The sequence below is a fragment of the Vulpes lagopus genome, chromosome 1 (assembly GCF_018345385.1).
Source record: "Vulpes lagopus strain Blue_001 chromosome 1, ASM1834538v1, whole genome shotgun sequence".
In the NCBI taxonomy this organism is placed as follows: Eukaryota; Metazoa; Chordata; class Mammalia; order Carnivora; family Canidae; genus Vulpes; species Vulpes lagopus.
This window is the reverse complement of record NC_054824.1, coordinates 90,617,515-90,644,599: the sequence shown is the minus strand read 5'-3', so window position 1 is coordinate 90,644,599 and position 27,085 is coordinate 90,617,515. Positions and strand designations below refer to the sequence as shown.

At 34.0% G+C, this 27,085-nt stretch overlaps 1 protein-coding gene across 13 annotated transcripts in view; it reads left to right on the top strand.

The window, feature by feature from the left end:
* DZIP3 (DAZ interacting zinc finger protein 3) overlaps positions 1–27,085 on the top strand; it is an 86,336-nt gene that overhangs the window by 37,452 nt on the left and 21,799 nt on the right. For 10 of the 13 annotated variants that reach the window (XM_041751892.1, XM_041751833.1, XM_041751812.1 and 7 more), the window contains 12 exons: positions 1,393–1,494; positions 2,873–2,965; positions 3,742–3,794; positions 9,747–9,823; positions 11,477–12,094; positions 13,884–13,916; positions 14,821–14,990; positions 15,767–15,811; positions 19,918–19,943; positions 22,209–22,374; positions 23,690–23,779; positions 23,933–24,060. In XM_041751892.1, the coding sequence (XP_041607826.1) occupies positions 1,393–1,494; positions 2,873–2,965; positions 3,742–3,794; positions 9,747–9,823; positions 11,477–12,094; positions 13,884–13,916; positions 14,821–14,990; positions 15,767–15,811; positions 19,918–19,943; positions 22,209–22,374; positions 23,690–23,779; positions 23,933–24,060 (1,601 nt within the window). The remainder of the gene's footprint in view (positions 1–1,392; positions 1,495–2,872; positions 2,966–3,741; positions 3,795–9,746; positions 9,824–11,476; positions 12,095–13,883; positions 13,917–14,820; positions 14,991–15,766; positions 15,812–19,917; positions 19,944–22,208; positions 22,375–23,689; positions 23,780–23,932; positions 24,061–27,085) is intronic. The other 3 variants (XM_041751917.1, XM_041751910.1, XM_041751902.1) reach the window with 3 other exon arrangements.

Genomic DNA, 27,085 nt, shown 5'->3' with positions numbered 1-27,085 from the left:
TGCTGGAGATTGTCTTTCTCTCTCTCACTCCCCCTCTGCCCCCCTCCGCTCTCTGCTTGCATGCGCAAAGGGGCATACTCTCTCTCCCTCTCAAGTCTTAAAAAAAAAAAAAAAAAAGTTGGGTATCTCTAAGAACTTAAATTCATAGTGGGCAGGAATTATTGATATCCCGTGAGTCAATTAAAAAGAATTGATTTTGCTAGAGTTTTATAATATTCAAATGTCTTTGTAGTTATAGTTAATATCACTGCAATCATAACAGTAAAAATTATGTAAAATATTCTTTATAGTTAGAAATGTTATAGGTGTAGAATAATTAGCATTTTACTAAGGAGAAAGTTTGTTACTCCTCAAGATTCTGTTACTGACCAAAGTGATCATTATCTGTTGAATGCATCTTGGGCAAGCAAAATGAAACCAGCCTGGATTTGAAAAAATTCAGCAATGTCAAATCTAGTTCTCTCTGGATATATCAAAATGAGGCTGTGGGAAATCACAGGATAGGATGAGGTGTGACTATCAGTGCCAGTATGACACTACTTCTATCACATAATGGAAATCCAGTGGCAAAGCATGATTTATACAGTGAGTGGCAAGGGGAGAAATCCTCAGATGTATTCATTAGAGTAACATAGGTATTAGGAAGTGGGCCTGGCAAAGTAGAGTGCTCAGAGCGGGGCAAGTTGGGTCTTGGTTTAGGTGACATGGTAATATAGTCCTAAGATTTCCCAGGGAGGCTTCCAGGGTTCTAGTCACATGAACAGCATGTACCAGCAGAAGTTCCCGGCCACAAAATTTAGATCCTTGTCATCCAAGCAGTTTACCTTTTTACAGGAAGCAAGACTATGGTTTCCAGGTAGTGCATAATGGAAGGACTAGAAATTTATAACTTGGGATAATGCAGTAGCTATCTGTCACTAAGATTACAAATCAGGCCTAGCAATTGTTAACATAGATTCAGGAGAATGGTATGGAATTGAGGCTGGAGGAAAAGAGAAATGTAAAAATAGAGGTGAAGAGGGGTAGACAACATGTTCCTCTGAAAAGGTCACTCACCAAATTTCTGATATTTTGTTGTATCAGAACAACAGTTTATGGAAAGTATTACATTGGCTTATTACAATTATTGCCTTGTCTTTTTGTCTGAATGCTTTTTTCTTTAGTGATGTAAAAATAGGCCTATAAAAAATGACTTAAAAAGTTCTTTGATTACCAGTGATCTGTTGATAAATTTTGAATGCCATGTAAAACTCATTTAGTTAAAGCAGCATTTTTGAAAGTCACTTAAGGTGTTCATGTCTAAATAAGTGAGTGAATGAATGAATGAATGACTTTACAGTAGTATGTGAATTACTGGTTCCATAGCAACAGCTTACTTTTGTCTTTTTTCAGGGATTTTTTCAGTTAATGTGCAGTAAAAGCTGCTGTGTTTATTTCCATAAAATTTGTTGGAAAAAGTTCAAGAATTTAAAATATCCAGGTGAAAATGATCAGGTATTTGTTTTTCCTTCAAAAATTTACAGCATTTCTTCCTTTATCCATTCTTCTTTTTCCCCTTCATTTCTTCCTGTTCACAACCTTTTCTTTTTTTTTTTTTTTCTTCCTTTATTTTTCTTTCCCTATTGTCTCTGATGCTTTCCTCCTCATTATTCTTTGTTCATCATCACCATTTATTAAACACATCTTTGCAGGGGGTATTTTGCTAGTTGCTTTGGTTAGTGATTTCTATCAGTTTGTTCCCTTCCTTTTAGAAGTTTATGCTCTTAAAAATATTTTTGTATATATTCACATAAAGGACATAGAATCAAAGAATATAATTACTAAACAAAAAAAATGGACACATACAATTTTAAGGATTTTCTATCTTAAGGGATAGAGAACAATAATGAATTTTATAGTCTTCAATCATTTATTTATAAGTATTTATATTTATGTAAAGTTACATAACTAAATTCTTATGAAAGTAGAAATCCAAAGCCCAATTCTATATGGATTACTCTTTAGTGAACTAATGGCCATAAGTTGAATTTATACTGTTTGGTTCTAGAATGTTTATATTGTGCAGATAAAACCATTATAAAGCACTTGTGGCATAGTAGAAAGAGCATTGTATAAAGAGTTGGGTGATCTGAATTCAAGTCCAGATTGAGCCACTTACTTTTTTTTTTTTTTTTTTTTTTTAACATTAGGCTGGTAATTTAACCACTCAGACTCAGTTTTCTAAACCATAAAGTGAGGATAAAGTAATAGCCACTTCTTAAGATTGTTATGAGGATTAATAGATAAAATATGAACTTGCATTGTACACTAAAAATTGTATGAAGCGTTATTATTATTTTTTAAGCAACATGTGACTACTTTTCACTTTTTTTGATTTTTAGGGCAATCATTATAACTCAACCTCAGAAAAAGAAGTACAAGAAAACTAAGTAACTTAACCAGGGGAAATAGCAAGCTCAGAGCCAGAGAAAGGGCTCAACATTTTTTATTCTTTTCCCCCAGAATCCTCATATATCTGATAGAAATTCAGTATTCCTTTTTACACTTGCTTAATCAGTACATTTCGCTTGAAGTTGTTTTCCCTAGAGGCAGTAAATACATATTAGGCCGTTTTTTGCTACTTGGAGACTTTGAAGTAGAAATGATGGGAGAGAAAAGCGTGATGATGCATTTTAAACAGGACATCCATTGGTACATGAAATGGACTATCTTTAAACAGCTAACTCTCAAATGTTTATTCACATCTTTTGTTTTACCATCTAGCAACATTTGCTTTTAACTTTAATCAGATTTGCACATAAGGGATATTTTTCTATTTTTGTTGTTTATTTTTTTTCTGTTAGTAATTAGTTTTTTCTATTGATAACTTTAGACCTTTAGTGGGAAAAAATGTTTGAAAGAAGGATGTACAGGTGACATGGTAAGGATGTTACAATGTGATGTACCTGGAATTGTTAAAATTTTGGTGAGTATCTTTTTCTTATTTTTCTTGCTTTCCTTCACTGGAATGGTATTGTTTACTTCAAACGGATTTGAGAATCATAGTAATAGTATTTTAGTCATGTTTTTCTCTTTGATGACTAAGCTCTCTGACCTTTCTATTGCTTTGATTTCTCCAAAGTACTATTTATATGTGGTCATTAAAAATAAAAAAGTTTTTAAAAATAAAAATATACACAGAGGGAGAGGGGAGAGAAAAGCAAGCAATGGCTATAGCAATGAGGAAAGTCTGTCATAAACCAAGAGTGATAATCTAATTCTGTGCCCTCTAAGGTTAAAAATAATCTTAGATTTTCTGAATTTCTTTTTAATCTGTGAGCCATCTTCCCATGAATATATCTGTAGAACATCACGTACTGTGCTGTTTCATACTCCAGTGCTGTCCACTTAGTTTTTTTAGTTAATGAAATATCTTAAATGAATTTTCAGTTTATAAATAAATAGACCAAAATTAGAAATATGTATTATTTCCTTCTTTACATATGTATATTTTTGTATTTCAGATTCAGCATTTAAGTACTATACTATTATAAAAGAAGAACTGCTTTCTAAGATCAACTCTAGTTTGTTTGATAAGGATTGCATATATGGCTTACCTTGTTATTTCTGTTTTACTTGTTTTTAAAGTCTCTATAGCTTAATTCTCATTGCCCTTTTTCAAATATTAAGGCTAAGTAGTAACATTAAAGAATTTTAAAAATTGAACTACTTTAGAGCTATTTTTTTTTCCATCACTTGCAGTTTGAAGTTGTGAGAAAGGATGAATATATAACCATTGAAAATTTAGGAGCAAGGTAAGCTTGAAATAAAATATTCTTTTATTCTTTTCCCTGAGCGTGTATATATTTTTCATTTGCTGCTTTTTTCTGTTTCTGTTCACTTGTTGGAGCTCCATTAAGTTTAAAGGTAGTATTAGTTATACAAAAAGATTTTATTTGATTGACATTTATATCCCCTTCTCTGCCTGCCTTGTAGACATTTAAATTCTAAAGTAAATAAGAGTAAATTATGTGGATACTCTTTCCTGAAGTATGAAAATAATCCTTTCCTGAAAACGAAACACATTTTTCTTAAAGTTTTTTACATGAGGTTTTGGTGAAATAAAAACTGTCTCCTAACTTTCAAAACTCATCCAGGCCTCCAAGCTTGTCTGACAATTAAAATTGTATTATTTCTCTTGCATGAGAAAACTGTATTGCAGAGGAAGATGCAGTATAAGCTGAGAACTCCTAGAGGTAGAGAGCATTATTTGCTATTGAAATGACAAATTTCAATATAAAATGTTCTCCTAATTCATTGATTCTCTTCCGTTGAAAGTGTAAATGTCTACCATTTTTTAGTCTGCCAGGAATATAACATTGATATCTAAGACTGAAGTAAATGAAACTGAAGTAAAGTCTTTATCATAGGTTCCACTCCTAAAATCTAGATCTATCTACTGGCATACTAAATAGCTCCACTTTTATTTTCCCAAAAGATCTATAGTTCATCATGCCCACAAATGAACTTGAAATCTTTCTTCCCAACATTGCTGTGTAACTTTTTTTAAGTCCAGTCAATTCAACTTCTTAAAAATATTGTAAATGCCTCCTTACTTCTGCCCTTACATTCACACTTAATTAAATGAAGTCATTATTTCTTACTTGGAATTCTGAAACAGCTCCTAAACTCTTTTTGTCCCTATGTTACTTTTCTTTACTTCTGCTGTTACGTAGTCATCAAGAACACTTCTCAAAAATGAAAATTGAGCTATATCACTTCTCTCTTTAAAAATCTTTCAGAGGTTCCTCATTATTCTTAGTTTAGTTCAGACTTCTTAAGTTGGCTCTTCAGATACTTTTTGTCCCTGCCCGCACTTAGGAGTGTCATCTCTTGTCATTCTTTTCTTATTATATTTGCACCAACTATACCAAGCTTCATTTAATTCTTAGATGTGCCATCTGTTTTATCTCTAGGCCTTCCTTAGAAAACGCTACTCATTTGGCTTTGCCTGGTTAAATTTTTGGAAAGCCTTACTTAGATTATGTGTTTGTATCATGTGTTCCCTTTCCTTCTCCTATCAAAAATTTACTCTTGACCCTAGAACAACATGGGGGTCAGGGGTTGAGGTACTGACCCTCCCTGCCCCCTACAGCCAAAAATTTGCATGTAATTTTTGACTCCTCCAAACTTAACAGGCTACTAACAGCCTGTTGTTGACTGGAAGCCCTACTGATAACATAAACAGTATATAGTGTGTATGCACTATATACTGTATTGTTACAATAAAGTAAGCTAGAGAAAAAGTGTTATTAAGAAAATCATAAGGAAGAGAAAATAGATCTACAGTAGCTACTACTTTGAAAATCATTTGGCAGTTTCTTTAACATTAAACATATACCATCTGACTCAGTACTCCTAGGAATTTTCACAAGTGAAATGAAAGCATATGTTTATACAAAGAGTATATATGTGAATATTTATAGTGGCTTTATTCTTAATAGCCCAAACGAGAAACAACTCAAATATAAACTTTGAATGAATAAAAAAATTGTGGTACATCTATACAATGGAAAACTACTCAGCAATAAACAAAAATAAACTACTGATACATGCAATAACGTGAATAAATCTCAAAAAATTATGTTAAGTGAAAAAATTCAGATGCAAAAGGCTTTTCTACTAAAGGACAGTCAATAAAAAGTAGTATTATAAGAATAGAAATCATTTGAGTGGTTACTCGGGTTTAGAGTTTGGGAGAGGGGAACTACTACAAAAGAGATTTGGGGAAAACTTTTTGGGAAGAAAAATACTCTGTTTCTTGATCATGGTAGTGGTTATCCAACTGTATACAAAGAAACTCATTTAAATGTTTATTTCCAAAGAGTTCATTTTACTGTGTATACACTATAGCTTGAAAACCTTACCTATATGGTTACTATTAAGATGCAAATCATTCCCAATTTGATCTACAGATTCAACATAATCCCAATCAAAATCCCAGCAATAAGTTTGGAAAATTTTATAAGGTGTTTCTTAGATTCATTATAAAACAGCAAAGGATCTACAACAGAAAAAATGGTTTTGAGAAATAAGAAAAAAGTTGAACATTTTATTATTCTTGGTGGCAGTATGGGAGAGTTCTAGTTTCTCTGCAGGTGTTAATGGTATATTATTGTGATTTTAATTTGTATTTGCCTAATGATTAATGAAGTTGAATATCTTTTCATGTGTTTATTTGCCACCCATATATCTTCTTTGATGAATTATCTGTTCTAATATGTTGCCCATTTTTTCCCTGAATTGTTTGCTTATTTTGAGTTATAAGATTTCTTTGTGTAGGGCAGCCTCAGTGGTTTAGTGCCACCTTCAGCCCAGGGCCTGATCCTGGAGACCAGGGATCGAGTCCCATGTCAGGCTCCCTGCATGGAGCCGGCTTCTCCCTGCCTGTGTTGTGTCTCTGCCTCTCTCTCTTTCTCTCTCTGAGTCTCATGAATAAATAAATAAAATCTTTTTTAAAAAAAAGATTTCTTTGTGTATTCCAGGTACAATTCTTTATCTAATATGAATTTTAAAAATATTTTATCCCAGGCCATGGCATGTCTTTTTATTTTCTAAAAGGTATCTTTCAAAAAGCAGAAATTATTCATGTCAGTGAAGTCTTATATATCTTTCATGCTTAATGCTTTTTATGTTTTAAGAGCATTTTTTTTCTACTCCCAAATCACAAAGATTTTTCTCCATGTTTTTTCTGTTTTGAAAGTTTTCGGGTTTTTTTTTTTTTTTTTTGAAAGTTTTCGGTTTTAAATTTAGATTTATAATCCATTTCTAGTTAATTTCTGCATACAGTGTTACATAAGGGTCAAGGTTCAGTCTGTCACATCTGTATACATATATATAATCTATAGACTCTGCATATGGTCTTTCTGAGCTCACGTTTGTCTTCCATTCACTTATCTGTCCATTTGCCAGTACCACACTGTCTCATTACTATCACTTTGTACTGTCTCAAGAAGTTAGGTTGTGTGAGTTCAACTTTTTTCTTATTTCTCAAAACCATTTTTTTCTGTTCTAGATCCTTTGCTGTTTTGTAATGAATCTAAGAAACACCTTATAAAATTTTCCAAACTTTTTGCTGGGATTTTGATTGGGACTATGTTGAATCTGTAGATCAAATTGGGAATGATTTGCATCTTAACAATATTGAGGCTTCCCATCCACGAACATGAGCTATAATTTCACTTAATTATATCTTCTTTGATGTCTCACAGGAACATTGTGTAATTTTCTCTGTACAGTCTTGTGAATATTTTGTCAGACTGTCCCTATTTGTTTTTTAATGTTGTTGCAAATGATATTTTTAAAATTTTCATTTCCAGTTATTTGTTATATAGAACTGATTTATATATACTGAACATGTATCCTGTAACTTGATATTTAATGATTCTAACATCACTCTGTGTATTCTGTGAGGTTTTCTACAGATAATCATATATCATCTGTGGCTAAAGACAACTTTCTTTTTTCCATTTGTATAGTTTGTGTTTACTTTCCTTCACACCTGCACTGGCTAGGTCCTCTGGTACAATATTAAATGCAAGCGGTAAGAGTAGACATCATTGTCTTTTCTTAGGGACAAGACTTCACTTTTTCTCCAATTAGTATGTTGTTAGCTATAGATTATAGTTGACCTTTTTTAGGTAGGAGAAATTATTTTGTTTTCCTAGTTTTCTGAAAATTTTATCATGAATGGGTATTGAATTAATGCTTCTCTGCATGCATTGAGGTTATCATATGGTTTTCTTCTTATTCTTCAAGCTGTTAATATGCTGAATTATAATAATTTATTTTGAAATGCTAAGTCAACCTTGCTTTCCCAGGATAAATAACAGTTGGTCATGATCTATTTATTTTTTTCCATATTACTGCTGTTTTTTTCCCTATATCTTAAAAAAAGTTTTTAAGATTTATGTATTTGAGAAGGAGTGTCCATGTGCACAAGTGGAAGGGAGAGGGTGAGGGAGAGAATCTCAAATAGGCTTCTTGTTGAGTGCAGAGCCCAACACAGGACTTGATTTCAGAACACTGAGGTAATGACCTGAGCCAAAATCAAGAGTCGGATGTTTAACTGACTGAGCCACCCAGGTGCCCATTTCCTAGCTTTTTAAAGATGTAACTAAAAAATTTAAAAAAAAAAAAAGGGGGGGATCCCTGGGTGGTGCAGCGGTTTGGCGCCTGCCTTTGGCCCAGGGCGTGATCCTGGAGACCTGGGATCGAGTCCCACATCGGGCTCCCAGTGCATGGAGCCTGCTTCTCCCTCTGCCTGTGTCTCTGCCTCTCTCTCTCTCTCTCTCTCTCTCTCTCTCTGACTATCATGAATAAATAAATTTAAAAAAAAAAAAAAAAAAAAAGATGTAACTGACATAGAACATTATGTAAGTTTAAGTTGTACAAAGTGATGATTTGATATATATTGTGAAATGATTACCACAGTAAGGTTAGTTAACTGTGTGAGATGATGGATGTGTTAACATTTTTCACACGTGTGTGTGTGTGTGTGCATGTGTGTGTGTGTGTGTGTGTGATGAGAACTTTTAAAATCTACTTTCTAGGGTGCCTGGGTGACTCCAGTTAGTTGAGTGTCAGGTTCTTGGTTTCAGCTGAGGTGGTGATCTTGGTTGTGAGAATAAGGCCCACACTGGGCTTTGTGCTGAGCATGGAGTCTGCTGGAGATTTTCTCTTTCTCTCTCTCTGTTCTTCCCCCTGCTCAAAGGCACACACTCTCTCCCTAGGATAAAGCAATAAAGTCTAAAAAAAGAGATCTATTTTCTTTGCAACTTTCAAGTATTGTTAACTATAGTCACTGTACTGTACACTGGAATTGGATCCCCAGTTTGTATCCTTTGACTTCCTTACTCCTTTTTCCCACACCCTCATCAATTTATACTCCCACGACCAAAATTCCTTGTATTCAGTCAGTATCTTCACCAGTACTTCATACCGTTAGAGTTTTAGATGTTTCCTGTGTAGTGAATGATTGGCAGTGTCATGGTGCTGGATAGAAAACAGTTGACACACCACCAAAATCTCTCTCCTCGTTAAACAAACGTTCTGTGGTCCCATTGTCCCATTTTTATTTTGTTTTGTTTTCTGTAGGAGAGTTCATCTCAGTGCTAAGTCTCAAGTTTTTCATGTTTTTTGGAAACTTTTACTTGGTGTTATGTCTATTAAATAAATTTTGTTACTTTTAACCTCATTTTTCTAGTTATTTGTATTGCTCTCATGCTGATTTCTTTGTTGCTGCCTTTCTTTCTTTCTTTCTTCTTTCTTCTTCTTTCTTCTTTCTTCTTTCTTTTCTTTTTTAAACACTAGTCATTGAATGAGTTGAATTTTCTTGGTATAGTGATTGGTAAGAAGACCTTATGCTGGAGGGAGACCTGGGAGGAGTTATAGATTTGCTGAGGTTTTTTACAACGTTTCTGCTGCCACACAGCCTTTTTACAGATAAGCTAGTTGTGTTATTTGTTTTTTGTTTTTTGTTTTTGTTTTTTTTTTGGTGTGAAACCTAGAAGTTCTGTTTGTCTCATAATTCCAATGAAAATGACAGTGGTTGTCATTATTGATGGGTTTTGTTTGTTCATTCCCTTTTCTTCTTTAAGTTTTTCCAGGAGGAGGAGAAGAAAATGCTCATTTACTTAGCCATGCTGATGCCAGAAAGCTTGACTGACTTTGGTATTAACTGTAACTTAATTTTTTTTTACTTGCAGTTATAAAAAGTTGATGTCTCTAAAAATCACTGATACTGATATAAGACCGAAGATCAGTTTAAAATTTAGTACAAAAGGTACTGTTTTATTCTTCTATGTCTCCTCTTGAAAAGAGTATTAAAAGTTTAGACTTGCTCTATACTTTATCATGCCATTAACAACCATGTGTTTATGTTTGTCATTCAGTGGGCTTGGGGTTTACACCAAATAAGCATCACTTAGTGTAGGCTAGAATTCATGGACAGAAATCAGCAGGTATTTCAGTCTTGCATTACCTTGGCATTCTGTAGAGAAGTTTGCTAGGTCTGGTGTGTATTGCTGTGACTACACAATAAAATTGGACTCCCTACCAACATCTCCTCTCCGGTTGCATTCCCTGTTAATAGAGCTAAATCGAAGGTATGAAAATTTTGGGCTCAAGGCCAAGTAGTCTAAACTTAGGTGCCAGCTGTTTAGAAGTATGCTAAGAAATGCCAGCTACTTAGCACTTGGACACTTTAAAGGTTCCTAGTCCCGTGGAAGAATGGTTTAGTGGCAGTGCCTCTGCTGGGGGAAATGAATGTCCTTGATCCCAGCCAGCTTCATTATTTGGTGACCAAGAGAAAGCTCCTTGGGTCATTTACCTTGCTTGCCTCCACAGTATACATCAAGCATATCAAACAAGAATATTAGTTTTAAAAATTTCTTGAAACTTAGAATCATGAAGGATAAAATAATAAAGCTGCCTCTTATGATAAATACATGTTTGGATAGTCATACAAAAATATACCATCATATATCAAGTTCGTATTTCTAAATCACCTCAGTCTACTCTCCTCCTTTAGAGGCGCTGTTAAAACCAGAAAAATACCAAGTAGTTCATTCTCATGCTTTATGCCATTTCATTGGTGAAATATCTTAATAATAAACTTAATTATTTTTTGAGAGGATAAGAACATCATCATCAGGTCAGTGTGTCTCAAACTTTAATATATGTTTAAGTCACCTGGTGATTTTGTTAAAACATAGATGCCAATTTAGTACCTCTGGGTTGCATGGGACAAGAGGGATGCTAAGATTCTGCATTTCTAAGAGGCTCTCCCATAGGGATGCCAGTGCTGGCCCGTGAACTACACTTTGAATATTAAGGCATTAGGTCACTTTATGTTTTTTGATATAGTTCTGTATTGTCTAATATGGTAGCCATTTGCTATATGCAGCTATTTAAAATAATAAAAATGAGATATAATTCAAATTCAGTTCCTTTGTTAGAAAAGCAGCATTTCTGGTATTCAGTGGCTAGCACACCAAATCTAAAACATTTTTATCACAGAAAGTTCTACTGGACAGTGCTGATTAAGATAAAATATAGTTACTTAAACAAAATATAATTAAACACTGGCAGTTACCATTCTTGACAGTCTTCGGAATTTTCCAAGGCCCAGTACTTTAGTGCCATATGGTTGCCAAAGCTATTTACTTGAACAAAACCCTGGATGGTTGAAAGGCTTCTGTGGTGATTAGTCTTTGTGATTACTTCTGCTTGGGAATATCTAGTTTTTGTTGGGATTTTTTTTTGACAGGTAGACAACAGCATGCTTATTGAGCACTGGCTGTGGCAAAGCATTGTATCATACTTCATTCTCTTGGAATAGTCCCTTTCCTACAGGAGCTTAGGATGTAATACAAGAGACCACATAGAGAAAGAGCATTAATGTGGAATGTTTTGACTTCTCAAAATTCATTTTCAGATGAAATGCCTATCTTCAAACTTGATTATAATTATTTCTATCATCTGCTTCATATAATTATCATTTCTGGTACTGACATTGTCCGGCAAATATTTGATGAGGCTATGCCACCCCCTCTTTTGAAAAAAGAGCTGCTTATACACAAGAATGTGCTGGAACCCTACTACAACCATCTTTGGACCAATCATCCTTTGGGTGGAGCATGGCATCTGCTTTATCCCCCAAACAAGGAGCTACCACAGTCCAAACAATTTGACTTGTACCTCCTCTTAGCTCTCATAAAACATTTGAATGTATTCCCTGCACCCAAAAAAGGCTGGAATATGGAACCATCATCTTCTGATCTCTCTAAGTCTGCAGACATCCTGAGGCTGTGCAAATACAGGGATATCCTCCTTAGTGAGATTTTGATGAATGGTCTCACTGAGTCACAATTCAATTCAATTTGGAAAAAAGTTTCAGATATTCTTCTGCGCCTCGGGATGAAGCAAGAGGATATTGAGAAAGTGAAGGAGAATCCCATTGAGAATATCTCCCTTGATTACCATCAACTCTCCATCTACCTAGGCATTCCAGTACCAGAAATCATCCAGAGGATGTTATCCTGCTATCAACAAGGTACAAAATAATTACTTACTTCAGCTGGTAAACCTTCACTGAGTGTCTGTTATGTGCCACACACAGTGCTAAGAGCAGGAGATTCAGTGAGCTCACATTCTTGGGAGGATAGACTCATCAAGAAACTAATAAAAATCATAGTGCTAGGGATATTCCAGGATGCCATGGGAAATCCTACTCTAAGAGATTCCATAAAAGCTTTCTGGAGAGTATAATATCTAAGGAATTCTTAAATGACACGTAAAAGTTAGCCCAGTGAAGAAGATGGGAGAAGGATATTTCAGAAGGAAACAAGAACAAAGCTATAGAAACATAAAAATAATTGTAATGCAGAGAACTAAAAAGTTTTGCCTTACTGAGCTCAAAGTAGGGGAAAGTTAATGGAGAATATATTCAAGAGGATTTCTCTTGTCATGTTGAGAAGTTTTTGTTTTCAGAAAGGAATGGAAGATTTTTAAGTTAAAGGAGTTTTATCACTACTATAAAATTAAGGAAAAGCATGGAATACAGGTACTGTGTATTTCAAGGATACCCTTTTAGATACCATGAGTATATGTTTTCTCCTTTCCAGTAGAACCATGACATTTAGTTTAAAAGTTTGGCAGCTATCCATTGGCTGCACCCATGGGTAATTTAAAAAATCGAATAATGTTTAGGCAAGTACAAGGTCAGCAGTAGCCATTCTCAGACATTGTTTCTTGATATGGGAAAGACTTCAGACCTTCTTCCTACATTCCTGGATAGCTTCTCAGTTGTCCTCATGGGGAGTGGAGTTCAAGGCATGTCAGCATCACTGAACCCCTTACTGAGCTATTCTGGGTGATTTTTCCTGGTCCCAGTTATTAGTTGTGCTACCTAGTGAGCAACTGATGACCACACTGATGTTATGTAACTGGTAATTGTTGAACTAATACAGATTTTCTTCGGAGATTTGCTACTGCCCAGTAACAGTCCTTTTACTGAGGTTCTGGGATACCATTGTGTTTTTCTGCTAAACCTTTGAGAGCTTTCTTTGAGCATAAAAGAAGAGAATGCTGACTGATGATATAAGAAAGTCATGCAAGAATCCTTGACCTAAGAGACTCTTTTTTAAATTTAAGATTTTTAATAACAAATGAGAATAAAGGTAATATTTGGGAGGTTTTTGAGCACTAAATAAATACAAAGCATTTCAAACAGTTCTCGGGTAGACCAAAAAGGTTCAAGTCCCTTTAATAGAGGCTTTCCTAGTAGTTACTACAGTAGCTGTTTTCATTTGTTTGGTTAGTATCCACTGTTCCCACTAAATCACTGTAAAGGTTGTCTTATTTCTTCACCATTCAATATCTAGAACCTCATACAGCCTGATGTATTGTAGTTTAATAAATATTTATGAACAAGAGAAAGGGAGGCTGATCAGGATAATTTATATTGCTAAAAATGCTCCAACTTTCAATGGAGGCTTGCTTCATAACTCACTATTACTATTTCATGAGTAAGACTTAGAGTCTTAGAGTTTTTAAATTGTAAGAATGTGCTGTTTGTTTTAAAGGGCTTATAGTCTAGGCATTATCTATTAGGAGCTATCAAAATTTTTTTTCTTCCCTAAACATGAGTTTTTAACCTTTATGTTATAATCTAAAGATTATGCCTTGTTTAAACTGGATCATGAGTGAAGCAGGTTGATTTTATAGTTATAAAATTAATTGATGCAACATAAAAATCTTCTTCCTTTTCTTAGTCCCAGTCAGGTATTTTTTGGTTGCCTTTGCAATTATACAGCTTAAGTTTTTTTCTTTATGTGTCATAGGAATTGCTCTACAATCAATAACTGGCAGTCAACGTAAGTATGTTTAAAAACAAAATACCTAGGTGACCTTTCAACTTGGGACGGCTAGGGGATACTTACAGGCATTTTATGTGATCAGTTTAACTGTAATAAACTATAAATATTTGTTATAAACTTGGAAAATCATGTGGTCAAATTACTGTTGGTCAGCTGAATGTAGTATGAGCCTTTGTACTCTGCTTTGGTCTTAGTGCACGTGCTCCAGGATTTACCCAAGCATAGTTTAGTTTGTTGACTTTTTAACACACTGGATATTTCATCAGGCAGAAGTGTCTACCTGCTCCCTCTACCTGCTCGTATATGCCACTCTTTAGCTTATGTAGCTTTTATCTGGTTAACTTCTCCACTGTTAAACTGTATACTCTTTTTTGCCAGGTGGTAATTAATTTATATTTTTGTGTTCTTGTGGGTTTTTTTAATGTAATTCATATTGTGAAAGTAAAATTATACATAAGAAAACACTATTGGTTTTGTTTGGAGTAAAATTATACTTGAGCAATAAAAATATTTAAGTGAGAAAAAAATGTTCATTATTCTAAAATTATACTAGTTACAGTATTAATAGGGCAATGTCAGAATCCTCAAAAACTTAGTATTTAGAGTTGCCTTAAGTTCCAGAATATCTAATATTTAGAGTCTATTTAAGATAACAGTAAAGTATCTTAGCATTTGGGTTTGTACTGATTGGTTCTAGGGTACTATCTGTACCTGTTTGGTCATTGATAAATGGGCATTTCATTTTCATCTAGTGAGGGAACAGAATAAGATGTCTTCTATTTCAGTTCCTGGATGATGTTTTATGGGGCAAAGGGTCGGAGGGGGGGTGTTGTTTATAATAGTGATAAGAGGCTAAAACTGTATGTATCTCGGTTTTGAGTGTTTTGTTTTTAACGCTTAGGTATTGAACTAGAAGAGTTACAGAATGAGGAAGAAGAACTAAGTCCACCTCTCATGGAATACAATATAAATGTGAAATCAAACCCTGAAATACAGTTAGCAGAAATGAGTAAAGATGGAGCATCAATACCTAGTGAATCTTCAACAGAATCTATTAAAGATCTCCAGGAGGTATAAGCTCCCATTAATATTTAAATTAGAATTGAATCAGGGCCTTTAGTTTGTTGCATGTGCTCTACTTATAGCATCCCATATAATCTTACTGTCATAGTGTTTACACAGAGCTTGAATTGGAATGGTTCTTTCCCCAGTGCTTCTTCCAAAGTCTTTCCTGCCTTAGCCTTTTATTTTTCCAGCATTTACTGAACACTTGGTATGTGCCAGGCACTATGCTAGATTTCTGAACATATTTTTTCATCCTGAGTGGTTGGAAATTGGGAAGTTAATAGAAAGTAGAAGAAAGCATAATGGGGAGTAGAAGAAGAGAGAAGAAAACAGGGATATTTCAATGCTGTTTGCACATAGGTAGAATTAAAATCTTACAGGATGAATCTTTATTTAATGGTTTATTTAAGGGTTATTATATGGCCACTAAATTACTCCCAGGCTTAATTTTTCATTTTATGAACTTGAATATGTTGATTCTTTTTAGAAGTCCCTTCCTCCTTTGTTGCTCATGCATGCACATGGGCAGATGGGGATCTGTAAACTTTTTTTCTGTAGCCTATTCATTGATATTACAGGTTATTCCTTTATAGATAAAGATTTCTCAAGAGTGGAAGACAGGTTAAAATCAAAGTGAAAATGAAAATTTTCTAAATAATCTAGGAAGAAGCAAATGTGATGTTTAATATTAGAAGATAAAAGATTTCAGTGGTTAGAAGAAATTTATTTTGCAAAAAACTTCTTGTACAGTTTGAATTGTATGTTAATTTATTTCTTGTCAGGTTAAGAGTAAACCAAAGAAAAAGAAAAAGACTAAGAATAAAAAGGTAAGTGACTGTATTAGCATTATAATAGAGGGATGTCTAATTATGAGCACTTAGATTTAATACATGGATTCACCGTTAGAACTTAAAATTAGTTCAAGTAGACTAGAGCATAAATGACTTAAAATGTCAATAGGTTCATTGAATATGTGGTTATAGAGAAGTCTATGTATGTTAGATCCTGAATGATTCAAACTCACAATGTGTCTTACTTTACTTATCTAAATCATAATTATACATTTAAATAGACAAACAAGAAACTGAAATAGTTATTTGGAAATTTCACTGATTTCTGCATACTTCTTTCATTTAAAAAATGCCTACTCAGTGTTTTAAAAACAGCTTCCCATCATATTTCTAGTGATATATTCAGAAGCATTTTTCAAAACCTCAAGAAATCTTGATTTTCTCCTTTGTGTCTAAGACTCTGCCAACAATGCAGTAATGTACAAAAATGTTAGAAATTCAAGAAGCTTCATTCATGCCTTTTCTTTGTTTTGCCTGTTACAAAATAAACAACTTCTTGTTACTGTCAGTAACAGCTTTAGCAAAAAGTATTTTAATTGCTTAGAAAATTACAAAGGAAAGTTGAGTCTTGTTTTGACTTAATTTTTTTTTGACTTAATTTTTTTTTTTAACTAAGACTATATTTCTGGAGCAATTTTGTTTTTGTTCAGAGCAAAATTGAGGGGAAGGTGCAGAGATTTTCCATATATCTTTGGCCTCCACACATGAATAGCTTCTCCCATTATCAATATCCCACAGCAGAGTGGTACATTTGTTGTAATTGATTAACTACATTGACATATAGTCCACCAAAGTTCATTTACATTTTGGTTCACTCTTGATGTTTGTAGATTCCTATGGATTTGGACTTGAGTTTTTTTTAATCAAGCATATAGCTAACCACTAGGCTTTGCAAACCTTATGGTGGGGGAGAAAAAGGTGTTATTTTCTGGCCTGAAGCATATACTTAAAATCTAGATGTACTCTGTAGGTTATATTACAAATTCAGTGAGACTCTTTGTCCAATTACAATCTGGTAAATCCATTTTATTTCATCTTTTGAAAGTATACACAAATTTTAATCATAAATGAAAACACAAGGGAAAGTTAGCAAACACTTAGGTGAAGAACAAAATAAAGGTTATTTATACTATGATCAATGAAATATCAATACCATTTTCATATTTATCAAACCATCATTTATTAAAATTTATCATTTCATTCAAAATTTATTTTGAAAATCATGTTTTTAAAAGACATGAATAAGATGACTTACTTTTAGGCAATTCTTGTATGATAAAACACAACCTGGTCCATTAGTTTCACTGATAATTTTTAATTATTGCAAAAAATTTTAGTAATTTTAGTAAATCCCAGGTCTAATACTACATAAAACTGGCCAAGTAAATCCACAGCTATCAGGCCATAAATCTTGTTTCCAAAGGTATATAGTTTGTCTCTTCCAAAAAATTAAAATATGGTTACTCAAATTCTCAATTTTAATTAGAAAGTCCCACTTTTATGACAAGTTGTAATTAAACAGGAATAAACGCAACTGGAAATAAATGTAAACACAGCTCAAAATTTCACATGGTAGTAATATTAAAAATGTCTTATTAAATGTCAAGAAGTTTTTTCTTATTTATAACCTCAGTTTTTTTCTAATTTATTTTATTAGAAGTTGAGATACTCTGAAGATAATTATATCAAAATGAGATTTGGACATTAGAAGAGAGATCTTACATTTTTTAATCTAAATTCTAAAGGATAGAACCTAAAAATGCTGAAATTTTTGCATATGACTTTTATATATAGTGGTCCTACTAATATAATATACATTTGTTATTGTAGGTACAAAGTATTGACTAGTTATAGTGTAAACAACCAGTTATAAAAGGCTAAGTCAAAAAAAAAAAAAAAAGGCTAAGTCAATCACATTTTCTAATCAGGAGTTTCCTTCATGAAAAATTCTAGCATACAGAAATTAGCTTGTGTTATACAGAATAACAACAAAGTCCCTAGAAGTGAAGTTATGTCTTCTCTTAATTATTTTGCAATATCTCTGCCTAAATTAGTTGAAATCCTAAGAAGATCTATGAGAGACTCTGGAAGAATATGATTAAAAAAATAAATAAATAAAAATTGTGTAGCAAATAGATGGGTCAGTACAGATAACTTGTAACTAGTATGTAGAGAGACTTTGTAGTTAACACTTTCTTCAGTTAGGAATTTAGTATTTAGCTTCTAAATTATAAATAACTCTTTTAGGAGTTAATTAGATCCTCCTTCCCACTCCCCCCCCCCCCCAGGGAATTAAAGTTTAAGAATAGAAAGAGGGGAGGTAAAGCAGATGGCAGAAGAATAGAAGGCTTTTTTTTTTTTAATTTTTATTTATTTATGATAGTCACAGAGAGAGAGAGAGAGGCAGAGACATAGGCAGAGAGAGAAGCAGGCTCCATGCACCGGGAGCCCGATGTGGGATTTGATCCCGGGTCTCCAGGATCGCGCCCTGGGCCAAAGGCAGGCGCCAAACCACTGTGCCACCCAGGGATCCCCGAATAGAAGGCTTTGTGATGAAGCCTTTGAAAAAGAAAGAAACATGGCAGGAAATAAATCTAGCCCTTCAAATTGGATGTGCTCTCTACAGACGGGAAGTTACTGAGATGCATGTAAAACAGGCTGATGCATGTGTTGACAAAAAGTTGTCATGGGAAGAGCTAGAAAGTTTCAGAAACTATTCAACTATACTAGATGTTCATTCTGAACAACCAAATGTCTTTCCATTGTTATTCAGGTACACTGGAATCAAGGTAGGAGTTGATAATTCTAAATTGTAGAATCAAATTGGTACTGGACACTGATCAGACACTGAGATGCAAAAATTCTCTTAGTGTACAGACAGTAAGGCAAAACAAATTTGTAAGTACATCTTGGAATCTATGGGGAAGAAGACCCTGAAGTTTCTTATAAATAAAAGGTGGTAGTAGAAGTTAATACTCTAATTCTTGTAAAAGTAAAAGTAAAGAGTAAATAAATAATACTCTTAACAGAAGGGTAATGTATAAGAGTAATTAATCCTCTTAATTAGCATATGTTGAGTGTTATTGCTATTATCTTTATGTAGTATGTTCCCTTTATAATTTTACTTTAATGAATTTAAAATTTAGGGTTTTATTTTTAACATTTCTTTCTAATTGTGATCTCCCTAACACTTCTTTTTCTGTAAGATTTCTTAATATATCCATCTGCTTTTACCTTATGTGTAGATTTTCAAGAACCCTTGTAGTTAGTATAGTATTCCATGAAGGAGAATCACACATTCCCTGGCCAAAGATTACAGTAGGTGCAAACTCGGCCCCAATATTTATTTCCAATATCTTGATAATTTTTAAGTTGTTTCATGACTCAGTGGTAGGTTGCAAAATTAATTTAGTGGGTCACAACTACCATTTTATAAAATGAATAGAATTAATAGGAATAAAAAAAGCTTCAGAATTCATCACATAGTCTCTTCAGGCAGAGATACAACAAACTGCCATGGACTGAGTGTTTTAAGCAACAAACATTTATTTTTCACAGTTCTAGAGGCTGGGAAGTCCAAGATCAAGGTGTCAGGAGATTTGGTGTGTGCTGAGGGCCCTCTTATCAGATGGCTAAATTTTGCTGTATCATTACATGGTGGGGGGAGAGAGAGAGAACACACAGAGCAAGAGATCTAACTCTCTGGTCTTTTCCTATAAGGCTGCTAATTCCATCATGAGGACTTCATGGCATCATCTAAACATAATTACTTTCCAGTGCCCCTACCTCCAGTTACCATCACACTGAGGGTTAGGGTTTCAGCATATGAATTTAGGAGGGGCACAGAAGTGCAGTCTGTAACACATATAATATGGGTAAAATTTATGTAGTGGAACTTAAATTGCAGTTTTATATTATGTATAAAGATTTATATATAAGTGCATTTACATCATGATGTAAAATGTGTTTATTTTGCTTGTGGTAAAAAGGAGTTTGAGAAACACTGATCTAAATACAGTCACATCACTATGCTGTACTGACATAGTTGATATAGATTACTAATTCTTGATGCTGTTTTTCAGAATAAGGAATCAAAAGAAGAACAAGTGTAAGTATTTATTTAATTTTTAAATTTTTATTACTATTTTCAAAGTGTGCTTTGCCAGTATGACACAGCCTTACCTTGGAAGGTGTTCTAAAAGAAGAAAGTACAGTTCCTTGTAATAACTTGACACTTTTTAATAGAATGACAAAAAGTTAAATTATCATTTACTTTGGGAAAATAGAATCTCTCACCATTTTTATATAAGGCACTCAAGAATCACCCAATACTAATTGCTTTTTTATTCAAAGACTAATTGGCTCCAGCATAAAATCTTTTAAAATGTCATCTGGGTTGTGGTTAGCCAAATCTAAATTTAAGTACGATTTAACCTTAGAGAACAGATCATTGTTTGTCCTAATGACCTTTTACAAAAGAGTTTGTTTTGAGTTGGTTTGTTTAATCCACAGCTTGTTGTTATTGTTGCTGTTTTTAATCCCCGGTTGTTAACCATGAATTTTGAACCTTTACTGGAAACGTATTAATGTCTGAAGATCACTGGATTGTACAACATGTGATTGAGGACAGTGCAGTGGGGGGTGGAAGTAGGGGAGACAGTAATGAAGAGATTCATTATACCCACCAAAAAGTTTGTTAATTGAAAGTCCATAACTTTAGAGAATTCACTGTGAAAACATAAATTATTAAGATATCTTTAAAATGGTAGCAAGAACATATTTTAACCATAAAGTCTTCACGTGTAGTTGATATGTTCTTATTGATAATGGTGTGATCTGTATGGTAAGTAAATGGTTCATCATCTAAGTTTTTCATGTTCTCTGGCAGCAAGTTGAGCAAAACAATACTAGAGCAATAGTTTTTTTGTTTTTTGCTCTTTTCAAGCCATGTCTAGATGCCTTAAAAATAACTTACTGAAGAGTGAAACAGTGCTATCAATCATTTTGCTTATGTTACCTAAAATATAGACCCAAATCTGGATGATCATCAAATTACCCAGGGAGCTTTTTTCTCATGTGAGAATTTTCAAATATGCACAAAAGAAAAGAATATACATTTACACTAGTATATGTACCTGTCATCCCAATTCAGTAATTACACTGTTTTTCCACATTTGCTTCATTCTTCCCTCAACATTTTGTTCAAGTGTTTTCAATGCCAAATTTTATTTTACCTCTATGTGCTATAGTTTTCATTTCTTACTGATACGAGCATTTTCCTGTATTGTCACACTGCTATTGTTAAAATTTAAAAATTTAGGAATTATCTAGATGTTTTCAAAATTACAAATTGATCTATATATTTGCAGTTCTCAGGGGACCTGCAAAAATAATAGTTTTAGAAAAGCTCTTCAGATAATTTGGAAAATTAATTGGGTTTGGAATCCAGTGGCCTACACAAGCAATTGATTTCATTGAACTTTCCAAATGTTTCTCAAAATGTGAGTCATTCTAGAATACCTCAGTGATACCTAAGACTATTTTATATTGTTTTACAAGTTACTCTACAAGCATTAGAGGCCATTGTTTTCTAGGTCTCAAGTGCCTAAAAGAAGTAATCATCCTAAAATTATCTATTTTCTTTCTATTCACTAATCAAGTCATTTATATCATGTTACAAGTAAAAGTACTGTTTCTTGTTACCATTTAATGAGATTAAGAAGGAAATTTATAGCTATAAATAGTAGGACAACTTGAAAGGATAGTAGCATACATCTAAATTTTAGATATAGGTATAAAACTAGCTGTCATTGTATTTGCAGTATTTTCATTCCTTTTTTTAGTAGTTTCTAGTTACTGAAATCCATGTAATAGCACTGCAGTTTCTTTAAGTCCTGTTACCAAAGAAACCTCCATATTTAAATCTACTCTATGTTGCTATATGTAGCCCTCTATCTAAATGTACATTGGACCTAAAGCAATGAAATTGATAAAGTCAACCTACTTGTTGAGAATGCTATAATGATAAAATAATATAGCATAACTGGAAATGCTTCTCAATATTTCCCAAAGTATTGTTTCTCTAAAAGTAACTGATGTTAATGAACTCCATGATCTCATAATTCTTGGTAACACTAGAATGAACAGAGTACATATCTTAATTGAGTAATAGCTCATAAATGCTAAATAAATTCATTATGAATTGTAATGAGAAATACACAATATGAGCACTGTCTTAACTTTCTTTGGCTATGAACCCTTCTGATGCAGAATATTTCATGAGATCAATAAAATATTAATTTAGGAAGCAGTGGCTTAGATGAAAAACACTCAACCATTATAAAAGATTACATTGATTATGTCACCACTGTAGCCCAAATATGATAGGAAAGGAAGAGCAGTTGAAGAAAGAGCAAGCCAATCTCTACCCAGTCAGTGGATTTCTGAAAGATGATGCAAGTGATATCCAAGAGGATTCTGCAACTGAAGACAAGTTCTATAGCCTGGATGAATTGCATATTCTGGACATGATAGAGCAGGTAAGCCTGATCAGAGAGAGTACAGCCCAGCCTTCCTTCCAGAAACAGTTGTTAACCTTTGTTTTCTCCATGACTCTGAATAGCATGTTAGCCTAGTGTCTGTACTGTGTTTCTGTGTTTGTGATGAACAAGTAAAAACAGAACGGGGGAGGGACAGGGATAAATGGAGGATGAAAAGAACCTTAGGAGCCCAAACTTTTCACGTTAACCCTCAAACCATTTCCTGGCTTTAACTCTTGGGCAGTGTTGATTACAAATGCATCCCTTGTGAAAGGTTTTCAGAAATCACAAGGGGGAAAAAACTTGTCTTCATTTCATTGACAATTTTGAGAAAAATAGTTTACTAAAACAAAGCTACTTCATTTTTAAAAAAATAAACTGGTTGTAAGCATGAAATGTCTACAAAAATATTAACAATGTACAACAGTTTTTTTTTTTCCTTTGTTTCCTTTCTTACTAGCAGTCACTGCTGGGAATGATGTACCTGTATGTGAAGGTACAGGGGAATATGATTTAAGTGCTCAGCAGAACACTAAATCAGATAAAGCATATGACTTTTCTGTTAAAATCACTTGATTTAAATGTAGAATTCTATACTAATGTAATTTAATGATATCCTGTTCCACAGTATGTAGGAATATTGATTGTCTAAGGGTACAGTTAGTAAAAATGATTCCATGGCTGATAATGGTCATCTTTTCCCTTTCTAATTGTAATAGAATATGTATATTTTAACTGAAATGGCAGTCTTAGCTTTGAATGTCAGACTGAAGTTTAAATATGAGGCCTTTGGTTTGGAAAATGTTTACGCCCTCATTTATTTGAAAAACGTTTAGCACTTTTTGTCAAGAGCTATGCTAAAACATGGTCTTTGTGATCAGAGTATTTATGATCCAGTGGAGCAGTTGAATATTAAACTAAGGTGGTACTGAGTAATAATTGTTTGGACACTTACCACTGCCTGAGTTAGAATTCAGTCTTCTCCACTTTCTGTGTAAACCTTGGGTAAGTTACTTAACTCAGTTTTATTATCTCTAAAGTGGGAATAATAAGTGCCTACCTCATATGCTTTTAACAACAATGAAAGCAATACTGAAAAAGGCTTAAAAATATGGTAGGCATGCAGAAGACCAGTAACCGTGGGATTGTTTAGTGAATGCTGTAATTGGGGAGAGGTGGGTTTATCTGCACCAATCAGAGAAGTGATGTTTGCATGAGTAGGAGTTAGATGACAACTTTAAATCCCCTTTAACTAAAGAAGTAGTGGGGTTTTTTTAGAGGAAAATAAGGCATGCATATTCCATTCGCTCATTAGGGCTCAACCAGCAAAGCAGAATATGGAGAAACTGAGAAGGAAAAGCTTGCTCGGCAACGACAGCTTTATAAATTACACTATCAGTGTGAAGTAAGTACTTTTGCCATTCTATCTGAAGCAAGTCAGGGGTATTGAAATGTTCAATTTAATGGTAGTTTCTTTTTTTGAAGAACCCGTTTTTTCTTTGAAGACTATGGTGACTTGAACAGAATTAACCGTGAAGTACTATTTTTCATTGATCAGGATTTCAAAAGACAATTGAAAACAGTGACTTTTCGGTGGCAAGAAAACCAAATGCAGATTAAGAAGAAAGACAAAATCATTGCATCTCTGAACCAACAAGTGGCTTTTGGAATCAATAAGGTTTCCAAGTAAGTGCAAATCTGTTGATAACAGGAAATTCTGGATTTGCTCCATAATGAACACTATCTTTAAAAGATAATCCGTTTGTAGCCACGAGGTGGCATTGTGACTACACATTAGGAACTGCTGAACTACAGGCCTGTACTTGCTTAAAAGCCAACTATATTTTTGCCTTGCCAGCTGGATTGAGAAATAAGCAACTGCTCACTATATATTAAGCTTTACATGTATTGGCTGAACAAGTATGATTATAATAGAATTACAGGAGAAAATTAACTTTCAGGTCATGATTATAATTTATAAAAATATGACCAATGATTTGTTTTTCTTTATAGCATATACTGAATACATTCCTCAAAGCCACCCGTGAAATCACTTGAATGCTTTTTTGGATTGGTCTCAGAGTTTTTGTGTTCCAAGACCAAGAGATTAAAAATGAATCAAATTTCTACAGACTCCTCCTTCCCAACAGTCTCATTTCCCATAACAATCTTAATTATTAAATACCTCAGACTAAAAATTCTGACTCATAGGGAAAAAATGAATGGCCTTGTTATATTCTTTTTGTACTAATTACAGCCTCCAGTCAGTATCGGTTGAAATAATAACATTATTTATGATACATTTTAATAAATGGTAATATTACAGGATAGCAGTTGTTCATGAAGTCTAATTTGAAATCGGTTAGTTCTTAGACTGCTAGTAGAATAGACAAGTTCTTAGGAATATCTTAGAACTTGGAGTCCAGTATTAATTATGAAATTGGAGAAATATTTGGCAGAGATTTAGGTCTTAAATTATCTCTCACATATGATATGCACCTTGAAGGAATTCTTGGGGAGCAGATGCCATAGCGCTGGTAACATAATCTCAGTTAAAAACACTTTGGCTTATCCCTTCTAGAGTCACAGAGATCCTTCAAGTTCAAGGAGGTTAGGACCTAAGATAGCTTTGGCAAATCTAAGCTGGCTATAATCACTTAACCCACACTTCAGGGATGCCTGGGTGGCTCAGTGGTTGAGCGTCTGCCTTTGGCTCAGGGCGTGATCCCAGGGCCTCAGCATCAAGTCCCACCTCAGCTCTTTGTGTGGAGCCTGCTTCTGCCTCTGCCTGTGTCTCTGCCTCTCTCCTCTCTCTCTCATGAATAAATAAATAAAATCTTTAAAAAAAAAAAAGAAAAAACTTTGTATTTTAGCTTGAAAGGCAATGACCAATCCAGACATATGTTATATAATGATCAGAAAAGTAATATCATCCATGCAGATGAGCTGCTGCCTCTCTCCTTTATCATCTGAGGATATCCTTCCTCAATTCTGATAGCTGATCCAGACACCCTTGTATGCTTGAGATTATAAAGAAACCATCTTAGGGGGTGCATATATCTTCATACAAGGAACATTCAGTGTTGAACATTCACCATTTATCAAGGGCCTGCTGTGTGAGAAGAATTATGTAAGGCACATGTAGAAGATACCAAGACATGTCAGACATAGTGAGCTAATGGAGAATATAGATTAATTTGTTTAAATATACTTAAAACAGAGGGACTTCTAGTTCTACCAAGAAGTAGTAGTTCTACTCTTTGCAAGTCCTCCTATTTACAACCAAAACACCCTAGATTTAACACAACAAGCAAGTCTAAGAAGACTAAAAAGGTAGAAGAAAGCAGACTGGACTCGGTCTAGAGACTTTGGTATTTGAGGAATGATACGGTAGTGAATTTTCCTTTTTGCCTCTCATATGGACAGGGTAGCAGAAATTACCAACCTGGAACAGCCAATAGGTAGGGTGGGGGACTTGTAGAAAAGCTTGTTTCCTCTCGCCAAAGGATCAGGAAGATATAAAACCCCAAAACCTTTTTGGCTTATCCCCTTACTCTACTCAAGCACCAATGGTCCCATACCACCCCTTGGAAGCAGGTAGTGTGTTCTGACATTGGCAGATAGCAGAAACCAGATTTCCTTGCTGGAGAAGTATTGGCAGTCCTGAGTATCCAGCTGGTCTTCCATTCCTCACCAGGCAAAAGCAGTTAGTAGGGCCCAGCAGGAAGCTGATTTTTTTACCCTACTCAGAGCTAAAAAGCAGAGTGAACTTCCACATCACTCATCTGCATTGAGGCAGAGGGTCCATGTCTGATTTTGGTGGGATGTTATTAGCAGGGCTGAGTGAGATGCTAAACATATACACCCACTCAGCCCTCACACTACACGGCAACAGGGGGTCTTCTTGCTAAAATAATTAAAATAGAATCCAAAGTCTCATAATAACCAAAATACCTAGGTATACAAAGAACGAGGACAATTACAACATGAAAGAAAAGACAGTCAACAAATGACAACATTATGATTCAGATTTGAGAATTGTTTGACAAAGATTTTAAAACAACTGTCCTAACAATGCTTCAACATGAAAATTGAATTCTCTTTAAATAAATAAGAAGCTATAAAATCATTGCAAAAATTTATAATAAAGTATGGAAATTATAAAACTAAAAAATACAGTAACTGAAAATCTTGCTGGATATAATAATATTCAAGATGACAGAGGATTGATCAGGTGAACTTGAGGACAGACCCTACTATTGGTTGCTAATTTCTGCAGTACCCTGTCTATATATGAGAGGCAAAAAGGAAAATTCACTACCATATCATTTCTCAACAGTAAAAGACATTACCATTACCTCATCTGAACAGCAGAGAGGAGGATAGACTAGGGAAAAGATTTTTAAAAAAGGACAAAGTCTCAGTGACTTGTAGGACAATAATAAAAGAGTTAAAATTCTTACCAGAATATCAGAAGGAAAGAAGAGAGATTGGGAGGAGGGAGTGTTAAAAGAAATGAGGTGAAATACATAAATTTACAAATTCAAGAAGCTGCCTGAATCCCAACTAATATAAACCCAAAGAGGTTCATGCCAAGTCACATAACTAAACTACAGAAAATTGAAGTAAAAAAAATCTCAAAAGAACCAGAGGAAAAAAACATGTGGGAATGCTAATTCAAATAACATTGCTTTTCTTTTCTTTTTCTTCT